This window comes from Lagenorhynchus albirostris, chromosome 14, assembly GCF_949774975.1.
Source record: "Lagenorhynchus albirostris chromosome 14, mLagAlb1.1, whole genome shotgun sequence".
NCBI classification, from domain to species: domain Eukaryota; kingdom Metazoa; phylum Chordata; class Mammalia; order Artiodactyla; family Delphinidae; genus Lagenorhynchus; species Lagenorhynchus albirostris.
Genome location: NC_083108.1, coordinates 72693910 through 72708825, shown reverse-complemented (window position 1 = coordinate 72708825; position 14916 = coordinate 72693910). Strand labels below are relative to the sequence as shown.

The window sequence follows — 14916 nt, the reverse complement described above, 5'->3', positions numbered from 1 at the left end:
TAAAATCATTTCATTTAGATCCATTAGTTAGTTACTTTTCAAAGAGGGGTCCTCGGACGAATTAGAACCTCTGGGGGTAGAACCCAGGAAACTCATGTTTATCAAGTTTCCCAAGGTGTTCACTAAAGTTGGAGAATCATTTTCTTACACCCTAAAAGATACAGAAAGGAAGAGGGATGGAACACCAATAAAAGGGGTCAACCCCAGCTGGTCAAGGCTGACACTGGGGATATTTACTGGGTTTGAGACAGCATAGTGGAGGGGTTAACTCTGGTTCTGTACTAGAAGGACCTAGGTTTGTTTATTTATTTATCTATTTATCTATGGCTGTGTTGGGTCTTCGTTGCTGCGCGTGGGCTTTCTCTAGTTTCGGCGAGCGGGGGCCACTCTTCGTTGCGGTGCGCAGACTTCTCATTGCGGTGGCTTCTCTTGCTGCGGAGCACGGGCTCTAGGCGCGTGGGCTTCAGTAGTTGTGGCACACGGGCTCAGTAGTTGTGGCTCACAAGCTCTAGAGTGCAGGCTCAATAGTTGTGGCGCACGGGCTTAGTTGCTCCGCGGCATGTGGGATCTTCCCGGACCAGGGCTCGAAGCCGTGTCTCCTGCGCTGGCAGGCGGATTCTAAACCACTGCGCCATCAGGGAAGCCCCTAGAAGGACCTAGGTTTGAATCACAGTTACTAGTGTGGCCTTAGGTCATGACCCCACAGAGCCTGGCACACCTGCCTGGCTCCCTCCCTCTCCCACTTTCTTTAAGTCTTTGACAATTGTCACTTTTTCAGCTAGGCTATCCTTGACCACACTATCTATATAAAATTGCCTCCCCGGACTTCCCTGGTGGTCTAGCGGTTAAGACTCCGAGCTCCTAATGCAGGGGGGCCGGGTTTCATCCCTGGTCAAGGAACTAGATCCCGCATGCTGCAACTAAAGATTCCGTGTGCTGCAACTAAGACCCTGTGCAGCCAAATAAATTAAATACTAAAATAAATAAATAAATAAATAAATAAATAAATAAATAAATAAATAAATAAATAAATAAATAAATAAATAAATAGGGCTCCCCTGGTGGCGCGGTGGTTAAGAATCCGCCTGCCAATGCAGGGGACACGGGCTCGAGCCCTGGCTGGGAAGAACCCACATGCCTCGGAGCAGCTAAGCCCGTGCACCACAACTACTGAGCCTGCGCTCTAGAGCCCTCGCGTGGCAACTACTGAGCCCACAAGCCACACCTGCTGAAGCGCGTGCGCCTAGAGCCTGTGCTCCACCACAAGAGAAGCCACCGCAACGAGAAGCCCGCACACCGCAAGGAAGAGCAGCCCCCACTCGCCGCAACTAGAGAAAGCCCGCGCGCAGCAACGAAGACCCAACTCAACCAAAAATAAATAAATTAAATTAAATTAAATTAAAAAAATCTACCTCCTAGGGGGATACTAGGGTTGTTACGAATATTAATGAGATAATACATTTGGAGCTTGCAGCACAGTGTCTAGGCATATACTGACTGAATTACTTTTCCCCTCCAGTTTTACTGAGATATAATTGATAAATAAATTGACTGGATTACTATAGATCTAAGGTTCTTCTTAGTTGGCTGAGCACCGGGATAGGGGTGAAGGGATCTTGAACTTTTCTGGCAGATTTCTACTGTTGATCAGCACCTCTGTCCCCTGCTGTCCCCTGGGTCACCTTCCCAGAGGAGTTCCCGGGTCCTCAACAATTAAACAAAGACAAGTCTAACTGGTCCTACAGCACAGAGGAGAAACAGGATAAGCAGGAGCAGCAGAGCCCTAACTTTGACCAAGACTTTCTCCCCTCCTTTCCTCACCCTCCAGTATGTGACTCGGAAGGGATTTTAATAGCAACGGCCGCTTCTACCAGCTAGGTTGATTCTACCAGCAAAGGGGAGGAAAAGGATCCATTTAAGTGACAACTGGGAGTGGGGGCGGGGGGTTTGCGGTGTGGGTGTCGTCCCTTTCCGCGCCGGCGCGTTCTGTCACAACCCCGCGACCATTGCGACAGAGAGAGATCGGCGCTGGCCCTTTAACAGCCCCTTCCCGGGGGCCTGCCCCGCGCGTGCGCACTGCGGTTCTGCGCTTGTCATCATGGCGACGCGGGGCCATGTGCAGGACCCTAACGACAGGCGCCTCCGGCCCATTTACGGTGAGTACCTGGGGCCAGTCTGGTTGCCAGCCAGAGGCGCCGAGGGCTGCGGAGCCCGGGGCAAAGGCCCGGGAGGGGCGCTGAGGGGCCGGGAGCAGGGCTGGCGGGCACAGGGGGCGGCCCGCGCGGGCCTCTAGGCCGCAGCCACGGGCCTCGCGTAAGCGCCGGCCTGGCTTTCTTGAGCCCTGAGGTGGCAGCGGCGCGGTCAGGGCAGCGGCAGGTCGGCAGAGCTGGCCTGACAGGCGAGCCCTGTGAGACACTTCCTCTCGTAGAGACTTGCGCTACACGCAGGCTACGTTGTCGGGGCCACGCCAAGGGAGACCCGAGGTCTGCCCGCAGGTGGAAGCTGGCTCCGGCGTGAGGGTGGGACACCCTACTTGAGGGAAAATTCCCCGCTCAAGACTTTTTACCTATGGGAACGGGGCCTAAAGTGTTGTCTGACTAACTGTACTCGGTGCACATGGAGAAACAGAGGTCCCGGGAGGGGAAGGGGCTGACGCAAGGTCACCCAGATCGAGTCTGGAGCAGGCCTGGATTTGAGGATCCCAATCCAGAGCTCTTTGGCGGAGGAACAGCTGCTCTGGACACACGTGGGAGGCGGGGGCGGGGTGGGGCGAGGCGGGGGGGGGGGAGGTTGGCTTGGGCCTAAAATAGCGGTGAAGCGACTGTAATAGCTCGTGTCGAGGGGCATGCAGGGCTTTTCTTTTTTGAAGCTTCTCTGGTTTTTCTCTGCAGCTTGCCTTCCGCGTGCTAAGTGGATCCCCTTCCATAACGTTGACCTCAACCCTCAGGCTTTAAGACCTTGATGGCATTTTGCTATCCTGGTTGTGAAAAATCACACATTTGAGTCAGGGAGAAATACCTCTTCAGTAACCAAGTTGTTCAATAATTTGATAGTGGTCCCTTTTGTATTTCCTTTCCTCTTAGATGGCTGTGTGGTCTTGGTCTAGCTCAGTTCATGGTGAGGAAGGCTTCAAGTTCAGTGGTTTTTGCAGAATTAGACCTCTTGTTTGTAACGTGGATGTTACTAAATGGAGGCTTCTTTGCAATAGCTGAGATCATTTAACTTTTTTGGAAGGGGGTAATAACTATGTTTCTGGTACAATTGGTAGTGCTTTTTGTAATTTGTATGATGCTTTGCTCTTGCATCTCATTTCAACAACAACCTTGTGAGGTGAGAAATAATAATAATAGCTAATGTGTATGTATAGACTGCTAATTATGTCAGTCACTGTCCTTGGTCTTAAGTATTTAATCTTCACACATTCTTCGGAGGTGGCTACTTTCCCCCAGTCCCACTTCCCTCTCTCTCCCCCTTTTCTTTCCACAGATGAGAAAACTGGGGCTTTACTGATGTGTAATTTGTCTAAGGTCACTCAGCTAACATGAAGCTAGGATATTAACCCCTGTGGAATGTCCCCGGCTTACTCTTTTAACCACTGTGCTAGAAATCACCTCACTTTGAGCTGGAGACACTGACTTGCCAAAGGTCACGTAGGTGGAGAGTGGTGGATTTCCATTTTCCCAGGGCTACATATTCTCATGCCCTCCAGTATACATTTTAAAGGGCAGAGATGACATATGTTAGGGTGCTTGAGGGTAGGAACTGAATCCAGGGTTCACAATTGGTGGCTGGTTACAGCTCTCTGCAGCAGCTGCCTGCAGATTTTTTTCTTTTTTAACTTTTAGGAATAATTGGATTTCTAAAATTATTCTTGAGGACCAAAGAAAATGCCTTTGGGGTCCCATAAGTCACTTAGAAATAATAATGTTTTGAAACTATCCAATAAGGAAAACCTCTAGTCCGTTTCATGCTGGTAAACATCAGGATATGTTAAACAGATGTGATAGGTCATATTCTCAAAACTGAAGCCAGAATTATGTAGCTTTTGTTATAGTTACATGGGAAGAAGATAAGAAAATACTTTCTTTAGGAATTCCAAGGCAATTAATATAAACTGACAGAAATAGGAAAAGAAAGACTGACCTTGACTTCAGCACTTTTGACTTTTGACCTCTAGACTTTGGGACAGCCTCTGCTTTTGTGTTTAAATATATTAGTATCCCTAAACCACTGTCGTTCTTGAATTTGGGCCTTCATTAGCTGACAGATGAACATGCTTATGCATGGTGGTGCTTGCCCACCAGCCAAAAGTTCAACAACACCCAGTGTTGACTGAGTGCTTATTTGTGTGCTAACTGTCCTATTAGGTAGGTAAGATTATTGTGAGCATAGTAGTAAACTGAATGCCAGACATTAACTTGCTCAGAATTGCAGCTAGTAAACTGTAGAGCTGGGATTTGAACACAGGCATTCCCACTGGAGAGCTCAGCCTTTCACTGAGTTCAGATCCCACAGCATCACGATCTTTATGCAGCATTATTTATATTGCCAAGGTTTAGGATTTTACAGCTGTTAGAAACTTTGCCTATGACCTCAGCTCTTGCTGATACTGTTGAGGATAGAAGTGGACAGGGTCATTAATTGTGAAATTATGGTGGGTTGAAATTCTATTTTTGGTGTCTAGGTATGAAATAGCTAGTTGATTAGTTGAACATCTTCAGAGTGCTTCTCTTTACTCATAAATTGGTAAGTTTGGGTAGTGCATTTTTGGTTTTTGAAAACCACCTTGACCTTCCAGAACACCTACTTTATTATTCTTTCTCCTTTTGCTAAAATTATTCTCTTGTGCTATGTGGTTCTGAACAGATGTTGTATCCTCATGTGACTTGGTGAGCCCTAGTGCTTTCTTCTACCATTACTGTTTTAAAATGTTTTTAGTGGTTAGGGGATGGGTAGAGTTGGAAGATGGTCAGGTATGGCACTTAATAAATTTTATAGGGGACTTCCCTGGTAGCACAGTGGTTAAGAATCCGCCTGCCAATGCAGGGGACACGGGTTCAATCTCTGGTCTGGGAAGATCCCACATGCTGCAGAGCAGCTAAGCCCGTGCGCCACAACTACTGAGCCTGCACTCTAGAGCCTGCGAGCCACAACTACTGAACCTGTGAGCCACAACTACTAAAGCCCGTGCACCTAGAGCCCATGCTCCGCAGCAAGAGAAGCCACCTCAATGAGAAGCCCACGCACCGCAATGAAGAGTAGCCTCCACTCACCGCAACTAGAGAAAGCCTGCGCACAGCCCCAGCGCAGCCATAAATAAATAAATAGATAGGTAAATAAGAATTTCTGTATAAAAAAAGTATAAAAAATTCATTTATTAAAAATTTTTTTATAGGATGCAAGAATTGCAAAATAAAAATAGAGGTTTCAAAGTTCCATAGTCTTTAGAATACACACACACACACACATTTACTTTTATGGCACAAGATCCTTTGTTCTAAAATGTGTTACTGACTTGCAGTCTTTTTTTTAATACTTATTTTGTTTTTTAAATTTTATTGGAGCATCGTTGATTTACAACGTTGTGTTAGTTTCAGGTGTACAACAAAGAGATTCAGTTACACATATACATATACTCACTCTTTTTTAGATTCTTTTTTCATATAAATTATCACAGGATATTGAGTAGAGTTCGCTGTGCTTTACAGTAGGTCCTTGATGGTTTCTGACTTGCAGTCTTGCTCTAGCCTGAATCAGGTGTAACATATTTCCCAGCTGTGTTTCCTGAATGATAGTCACTTCCTTGGTGTGTTAGGACATTTCCCTTCCCATGTGTGGCCAGACTCCAGGTAATTATTCTGTTATAGTTTGTTATTAAAACTTCCCAAGTCTTCGGTCAGATGTTGTATGTATTCTGAGCCTTCTGTTGGGCCGTGTTAGCTCAGTGAGTCTTGTCCTTTGCCTGGGCGGGGCAGGGCATCTTGGTGAGTGAAGATTATCTTGCCTTTCTGTAGAAAAGTCACTTGGCACAACCTGTTTTCTCCTGTTCTGAAATTATGACCGTTTAAAAAGCTCTTAGACTTTTAAATTCTAAAAACATTTTAAACTTAGAAAGACAGATGTTAATGCACAGAACATTCCTGGAAGAATGCATAGAGTAGAGGGTAGTGTGAGCATAGGGCAAGATTAAGAGACTAATAATTCTTTTCATGTTATACCTGTATGAACTATTGGATTTTTGTTTTTACTATGACATGTATTATTTTTATTATTTAAGACATTAATTTTTTTAAAGATCAGATACTGTATGGTTTCATTCAGATAACGTTCTTTTTTATATAAATTTATTTATTATTTTTTAAAATTATTTATTTATTTTTGGCCGCGTTGGGTCTTCGTTGTTGCACGCGGGCTTTTCTCTAGCTGCTCTGAGCCGGGGGGTGGGGGGGTGGGGAGGGGGGCTACTCTTCGTTGCGGTGCGTGGGCTTCTCGTTGCCTTTCTGGCACCCAAGTCCAGCTCTTACTAAAAAATTGCTCAGATGTAAACCGAGTGTTTGAAACATTTTCCTGAGGGCAGAATATTCTTGTCCAGGTTCTTTTCCCCTAATAAACAGTGATGACTGGCGCACAGCCTTCTCAGCAGGGCAGATGGCCAGGGAACACATTTGGTTTGGGATGATTTACCAAGACCAAATGCAGCAGGCTTAGCCTGGTGGTGTTGAGGCAGTCAGTGCTGGAACTACCCCAGTGCACGCCTGATGGTGGGTGTAAATCGGGTTTTAAAGGTGCATACTTCCTTTTCATTCTTTTGTTCACACTCTTGCTTCTGTCAGAGCATCTGACTAATACTGTAATTAAAAATACTGCACTTAGTATCTTCTTGAGAATTAGGAGAAACCAGTTGGCCATTTGGGGTATGTTTTTTGTGTGTTCACTGAAGTGATTGGATTGTGGCAAGGTAGTAAAGAAAAGAAAAATAAATTTCAAATTTGTTCTTTGTCTCCTTAGGATCAATGAGCTATCTGTACTTATATAGTTTCTTGCTCTAAGAGTTCTGTCTAGAGAAATTGAGGCAATGAAGGGTACAGACCTTCAGAGCCAGACTGAGCTGGGTTTCACTCTCTGCTATGATTTTGTCAATTAACCTACCTCCCTGAGCCTCTTCTGTAATATGGAGTTGCTAACGGTACCTTGCTGGGTTTTGAGTAGACACCCAATAAATTTGTGTTCCCTCTGTCTTCACTCTTAAATGTCTGGGTTTTTTTTCTTAATTAATTAATTAATTAATTTTTGGCTGTGTTGGGTCTTCGTTGCTGCACGCCGGCTTCCTCTAGTTGTGGCAGGTGGGGGCTACTCTTTGTTGCGGTGCGCGGGCTTCTTATTGCGGTGGCTTCTCTTGTTGTGGAGCACGGGCTCTAGGCATGCGGGCTTCAGTAGTTGCAGCACTCTGGCTCAGTAGTTGTGGCTCGCGGGCTCTAGAGTGCAGGCTCAGTAGTTGTGGCATATGGACTTAGTTGCTCCGCAGCACGTGGGATCTTCCTGGACCAGGTATTGAACCCATGTCCCCTGAATTGGCAGGCGGATTTTTTTAACCACTGCATCACCAGGGGAGTCCCCTAAGAAATTAATTGAAAAGACTAAAAAATCTAACTTAATAGCAGGAAGCCATCACTAATAATTGGTTCTTTGAACATCCTGTTGTGGTCACTTTGTATGTATATATCTCTCACTCCCCTGATAGACTACTCAATTTCTAGAAGATTTTTTTTCCTATACAGTTTGTTCATTTATGTATTCCTTTCTTCATTCAGCTTATTTATTGAGAGCCTAATATGTGCTAGGCACAATGTAGATTCAGGGAATGAGAGAGTACCAGACAGCACAGACATGATTTCTGCTTTCAGGGAGCTTGTAGTCTCAAGAGGTTTTTTAAACAATAGTATACATAATCATTACATTTGTGTTAAGGACTTTGAAGGAAAAGTACCGGTTACCGTGAGAGCACACACTATGGCATCTCGACTGTTGGGAACATTTCAAGAAAAGGTTCTCTGTGGAAGTGACATTTTACTTTGGAAAAGAAAAAAGAGCAACGGTTAGTCAGGTGATCAGATGGAAAGGAGTGATGGACAGAGTGTGTAAGAAAGATAGACAGAGAGAGTATGTACTTGATGACCTAAGAAAAGACTTGTGTGGTTGGAATGTAGAGAAGGGTGAGATGGGGCTACAGAGGTAGAGGGACTCAACTTTGTAAGCCATTTTAAGGATTTTGAAGTTTGTTTTAGAGACAGTGGGAGGGATTCCCTGGCTGTCCAGTGGTTAGGACTCTCGCTTCCATTGCAGGGGGCATGGGTTCACTCCGTGGTCAGGGAACTAAGATTCCACATTCTGCGTGGCCAAAAATAAATAAATTTTTAAAATTAAAAATAGAAATAATATGTATCATTACCATCAGTGGAATACCTGTCACTTGCCCTGAGAAAACAAAACCATAAAATTAAGTACACACAGTGAAAACAAAACAATGTTATTAAGGTCTTAACTAGTTTCTGATAGTTGAGAAACTCTAAATCTGAGACCTGTTCCTTTTCCATTAAAAAAAAAAGGCATCAGCAAGTGTTAAAGAAATGACAGGCTGATACCAAACTGAGACTATCTCCTTAATATAAGGGAAATATTACAAAAGGTCAGTTTTCTCACTATCCGTGTTATCTAGTGCTGCCTGCAAGGACCACTTAAAACCATTTTAGTTGGAGTGATAACCATGCTTTGAAAAACACTGCTTTAACTGATACATCATCATCTTATTATTTCCTATGCCTGATTTGTGGACGGCTGACTTGGCTTACTCCTCATATTAAGGGAACAATACCAGTCCTCATGGTCAAGCCACAGTTACCCTTGAGTAAGTTTTAAAAAGGCTAAAAAACAGACTTAGGGTATCATTTTTATGGGCCTGTTTTCTCCAAGGGCTACATAATTTATTTTATTTATTTTTAAAATAAATTTACTTATTCATTTATTTAATTTTTTGGCTGCATTGGGTCTTTTGCGGCACTCGGGTTTTCTCCAGTTGCTGAGAGTGGGGGCTACTCTTCGTTGTGGTGTGTGGGCTTCTCATTGCGGTGGCTTCTCTTGTTGCGGAGCACGGGCTCTAGGTGTGCGGACTTCAAAAGTTGTGGCTTGTGGGCTCTAGAGCGCAGTCTCAGTAGTTGTGGTGCACGGGCTTAGTTGCTCCACGGCATGTGGGATCTTCCCGGACCGGGCTCGAACCCGTGTCCCCTGCATGGGCAGGCAGATTCTTAACCACTGCGCCATCAGGGAAGCCCTGGCTACATAATTTATATTACAAAGTCAGCAATGTAAAATGGAAGTAAACTTTCCCAAAAGCCTCAGCAACCAATTAATCAGCAATCACCTAGGTGTCCAGGAAGGGGGACCTTGACAGCAGTCTAAATGTGGTGGGGTGTCTTAGTTAAAATTAAAACTCTTCTGGGTGCAAGGAACAGAAACCCTTTGACACAAGCTCAAGTAGAGGGAGGTTGTTTATAAACCCTTGTGGGAGCTTAGGGCAGGAATGCAGTGTTCTAGAGCCTGATGGAAACTGGAAAGCTGTCAGGATCTGAAGCTTCTTTCTCAGATGCTCATCTCTGCTCTTATCTGTTTGTGGCTCTTCTTTTCTCTGCTAGGTTCTTCAAACTGGTTTTTTCTGCTTACTCATCAGTTTACCTGGGGCCCAACATGTTGGCTTTGTGGCCACACCAAGCTGAGAATAGAGTAAGGAGAGGTCATTAGCCTCCCCCTACAAGCTTAATCAGCACTGCCCCTCCCCCAATTTTTTGATAAAGATAATTGACGTTCTTTATTCTTTTATAAATGTTATATGAACGAAGAGTCAAGAGATAACTCCTTTTTTTCACTCCTCATTAACTAACTTGCATCTCCCAAGGCTCCTTCCAAATGGAGATTCTGGAGCTGCCACTAGTAATCTCAAACTGGAAATATTTATTGCCTTCCAAATGGGGTTCTCCATAGCTTTCTTTTCTTTTCTTTTTTTAATATTCATTTATTTATTGGGTTGCATTGGGTCTTAGTTGTGGCAGGTGGGCTCCTTAGTTGTAGCACGTGGGCTCCTTAATTGCGGCTTGCCAGCTCCTTAGTTGTGGCATGTGGGCTTCTTAGTTGTGGCATGTGAACTCTTAGTTGCAGCATGCATGTGGGATCTAGTTCCCTGACCAGGAATCGAACCCGGGCCCCCAGCATTGGGAGCGTGGAGCCTTATCCACTGTGCCACCAGGGAAGTCTGTCCATAGCTTTCTGATTCCACATTTCAGTGTTGTAATTACAAATTACCAGGAAGAAACTTGATTTACCCAGTTTGGGTCAAATGTCCACTCCATTAGACTTCAGTTGCATGATCTAGACATGCTCATCCAATTCTACCCCTTCAGCAGTCTGTGGAAACCATGCCCACAGAAGAGGGCATGGGTGCAGTGTATTTATATATCAGGGCCTTGTCAACAACAGAGGGAAAAGTTCAATATCCTTGTAGTCCTAACCTCTGGTCTGATCCATCTATGGGCAGACCCTCAGAGCTGGGGTTTCATCAAAGATACCTGCTCTTTGAGAAGACTTCAAGATATGTTTTGTGAACCTGGAGTCTTGCAAGAAGACTGAGTCAGACGTAACTTAGAACTCACTCAGCATGAGATCAGCACCAAGTTATTAGGAAGAGAAGATATCATTTATTGAGCTGAAATGTCTCTGTCAGATATTCTGTAAGGACAAATGGTGGCCTATCGGCTGAGATGAGGACTTAAGAAAACTGGTATTAGATATTTGGGTATTCAGGCCAAGATTGTGATTTCTGTGATTCTCTAATCTCTCTACCTGAGTGTTAAGTCTTTGATCTTTTCTAGATTGTGATTCCCTCCAGAGTAAGGCTTCTTAATCTTTTTACCTAGCGTTATTGGTGCTCATCAACATTAGGTGCATTGAAGAAAAACTAAAGAGATGAAACTCATGTGTTCATGTAGCTGTCTGTTAAAGGTTGTGGTAAAGTATTCATAGGAGAAAAATTGAAACCGTTAGGTAAAATGATAGTGTATTTCTGTTATTTGGCCCTGGGCCACCAGGGCCATAGATGATCTTGAGTTGTCTGTGCCTCCTCTGTCCCTGTTGCTGACTTGGGACCTTGATGAGCAAAGAGGGACCAATAGTAGTAGTAGATTGTGAACTAGCCTGAGTTCAGTCATCTTTCTGTATTTCAAATCTACGTCTACCACCCTATTTCCCATTTATAACACTCTCACATTCCTTTTCTAGAAATGAATCTTTGCTTTTATTAGATATATATTTTTAATTAATTGACTTTATTTTTTAGAGCAGTTTTAGGTTAAGTTTACAGGAAAGGAGTGGAGAGTACAGAGTTCCTTCCTATTCACCCTGACACACCTCTCTTCTCCCCCAGTTTCCCATGTTATTAACACTTGCATTAGTGTGGTGCATTTGCTACAGTTGCTGAGCCAATACGATATGTTATTGCTAACTAAAGTCCATAGTTTACTAGTTTACATTAGGGCTCATTCTGTGTGTTGCACATTCTATGCATTTTGCAAAGGTATGATGACATGTATCCTTCGTTACAGTATCATACAGAATAGTTTCACTGCCCTGAAAAATCCCGTTCTCCACCTATTCATTCCTCCCCCAGCTCCTGGCAACCACTGATTGTTCTACTCTGCCTATAATTTTGCTTTTTCCAGAATGTCATACACTTGGAATCGTATAGTATGTAGCTTTGTCATGTTGGCTTCTTTCACTTAGCAATATGTATTTAAGAGTCCCCCATATTTTTTTGTGGCTTGCTAGCTCATTTCTTTTTTCTTTTTTTTTTAAAATAAATTTATTTATTTATTTTTGGCTGTGTTGGGTCTTTGTTGCTGCATGCAGGCTTTCTCTAGTTGTGGTGAGTGGGGGCTACTCTTTGTTGTGGTGTGCAGGCTTCTCATTGTGGCGGCTTCTCTTGTTGCGGAGCACAGGCTCTAGGCCCGTGGGATTCAGTAGTTGTGGCACGTGGGCTCAGTAGTTGTGGCTCACAGGCTCTAGAGCACAGGCTCAGTAGTTGTGGCGCATGGGCTCATTTCTTTTTATCACTGAATAATATATCATTGTATGGATGGCTGTACCACGGTTTGTTTATCCATTTGCCTGCTGAAGAACATCTTGGTTCCTTCCAGGTTTTGGCAATTTTGTATAAAGCTGCTATAAACATTTGCGTGCAGATTTTTGTGTGAAAGTAAGTTTTCAGCTCATTTGGGTAGATAACAAGGAGCTGGATTATATGGTTAGAGTATGTTTAATTTTTTAAGAAACTGCCAAACAGTCTTCCAAGGTGGCTGTGCCATTTTGCATTCCCACTAACAGTGAATGAGAGCTGCTTTTGCTCCATGTCCTCACCAGCATTTGGTCCACAGATTAATTTGAGTTGTTTATGTTTTGTCTGTCCCTATGCTGATTTGGGACCTTGATGAGCAAAGAGGGACTTGGTAGTAGTAGTAGGTTGTGGACTGGCCTGTGTTTAGTCATCTTTCTATATATAGAATTGACAGCTACCACTGTTTCCCATCTAAAACACTAATCATTTTCTTTCAGATCCTCTCATCTGAAAATTAATCTTTGCTTTTGTTAGACTTTTGAATAATAATTGATTGCTTTTCTTCCTTAACACAATTTTATAGCAGGTCTCCATATGCCTTGAATTTTGGAATGGACGCATAGCTTAGGGAACCTAGAAGTCAATGTTTCTTCAAAGTCAGCGCTAGTTTCTATTTCAACCAGAGTGTATGAAAGTGCTGCTTTCCCTACATCCTTGTCTACTCCTGATACTGCTGGATTTACTCCCCCACTCACGGTTCTTATTTTTTTCTTCGAAGAATTATTCTTAACTCTGTGGCATAGTAAGATTCACTGAACATTTTATTGAGGGAACGTGGTCCATTTGGTAGATTTGAAGCTTGAATGTAATAAAGGTTGTTTTTTTTTTAGATATTTTAATTTTTGTGCTAGTAAACCCATTTGTTTCCCATAGGTAAAAATATTAGTGTCATCTATCATCTAAATATATTTGGTCTTGAATCTTCATTAAGGATTAGTATAACTGGATTATATTGCTCTTGGATGAGAGATGACTATAGAAATTTAAGATTGTGTTCTGCACCATCCTAGCCATTTAGAGTTAAAATCAGCTCCAAGATGTTTTTAATACCGAATTAGGATACTTTCTGAAACAGCTGATACTAGCCTATGCATATTTCATATTTGTTTTTGAAGGAATATAATAACTCATAATTTCTGTTTTCATAGATTATCTTGATAATGGTAATAATAAAATGGCAATTCAGCAAGCAGATAAATTGTTGAAAAAGCATAAGGATCTTCATTGTGCTAAGGTAAGTTCATTTGCCCTTGAGTTACTTACATTTGGTGGGTTATGTACTGTAATCTTTAAAGGGAAGAGGTGTTTAATCTCTTTAGTGACTGTGTTTTTCAGAGTATTTTTTAGCCCATTTATTTGCCTGATCACTTAAATGAAATGCCATAAAGAGTATTTAATTAAAAGCTAGCTGCTTGTTTTTTTGGACATGACTTATCTAATTTAATTATTTTATTTTCACAAAGTCCTTCCCCCCCCACCCCACAAAGTCCTTTTAAGCAATGTTGGGCATTCTTTTTGTTTTGTGCATTCTTAATATGACTGAAATAGGAAATAATCTTTTTTTTTTAAAGGGAACTTTATTTTTATTTATTTATTTATTTTTGGTTGTGTTGGGTCCTCGTTGCTGCATGGGCTTTCTTTAGTTGCGGCGAGTGGGGGCCACTCTTTGTTGTGGTGCTCAGGTTTCTCATTGTGGTGGTGTCTCTTGTTGCGGAGCATGGGCTCTAGGCGCTAGCTTCAGTAGTTAGGCTCGCGGGCTCTAGAGCGCAGGCTTAGTAGTTGTGGTGCATGAGCTTAGTTGTTCCGTGGCATGTGGCATCCGCCCGGACCAGCGCTCAAACCTGTGTCCCCTGCATTGGCAGGCGGACTCTTAACCACTGAGCCACCAGGGAAGCCCTGGCAATAATCTTTATTTGCTGATATTTTTAGTAAAATAGTTGACATACCTTATAACTTATTTTGTGATTTAAAATTGTCTTTCTTTGGTTCATATTTCCTTTTCTGTCCTTTTAAAACTGATTTGTCTTTTCTTTCTATCAGGTTTTAAAAGCAATTGGTTTACAGAGAACTGGAAAGCAAGAGGAAGCCTTCACCTTGGCGCAGGAGGTGGCAGCCCTAGAACCCACAGACGACAACTCGCTGCAGGCACTGACCATTCTTTACCGGGAGATGCATCGACGTATGTTTCTTTCTTTTCATTGTCTTTAAAACTGCTTAATTTTTTGGGTATTTCTGAGTTCTCTGTTTGTCCGATTTACTTATCACTCATGATTTGATGGATAGCAACAGGTAAAAAATGCATTAACCATGGCTTGCAAAGGCTGTAGGCAGAGTGGATATTTTACATGTATTAGGATCCTTGGATTGGAATGAGGACTTGAATTTCATTTATGACATTTTGATTTGCTAAATGAAAGAGTTGCTTTTTTTTCCACTTTTTAATATGGAAAACTTCAAACATAGAAACAGAGAATAGCATAGTAAATCCCTTTGTGTCCATTTCTCACCTTCAGTAGTTATTGAGACATGATCAATTTTATGTATACCCCTCTGCCTGCTAGATTATTTCTAAGCATATCCTAGGTAGTCTGCCTAGTTTCATCTATAAATAAAGTTTTTCATTGTTGATTTCTTAAATATTTTATTATGAAATACATATCTTTAGTAATACATATTATAGAAGAATATGTTTTATGTAG

General features: G+C 42.7%; 1 protein-coding gene across 3 annotated transcripts in view; it reads left to right on the top strand.

The window, feature by feature from the left end:
• The first annotated feature begins 2082 nt into the window (after nt 1-2082).
• Nucleotides 2083-14916, top strand: part of NAA25 (N-alpha-acetyltransferase 25, NatB auxiliary subunit) — a 74469-nt gene continuing 61635 nt past the window's right edge. For all 3 annotated transcript variants that reach the window (XR_009544318.1, XM_060170216.1, XM_060170215.1), the window contains exons 1-3: nt 2083-2156; nt 13366-13451; nt 14258-14396. Coding sequence is in view for 2 of the 3 variants with exons in the window: in XM_060170216.1 (XP_060026199.1) it covers nt 2099-2156; nt 13366-13451; nt 14258-14396 (283 nt within the window). In the remaining variant the exon portion in view is untranslated. The remainder of the gene's footprint in view (nt 2157-13365; nt 13452-14257; nt 14397-14916) is intronic.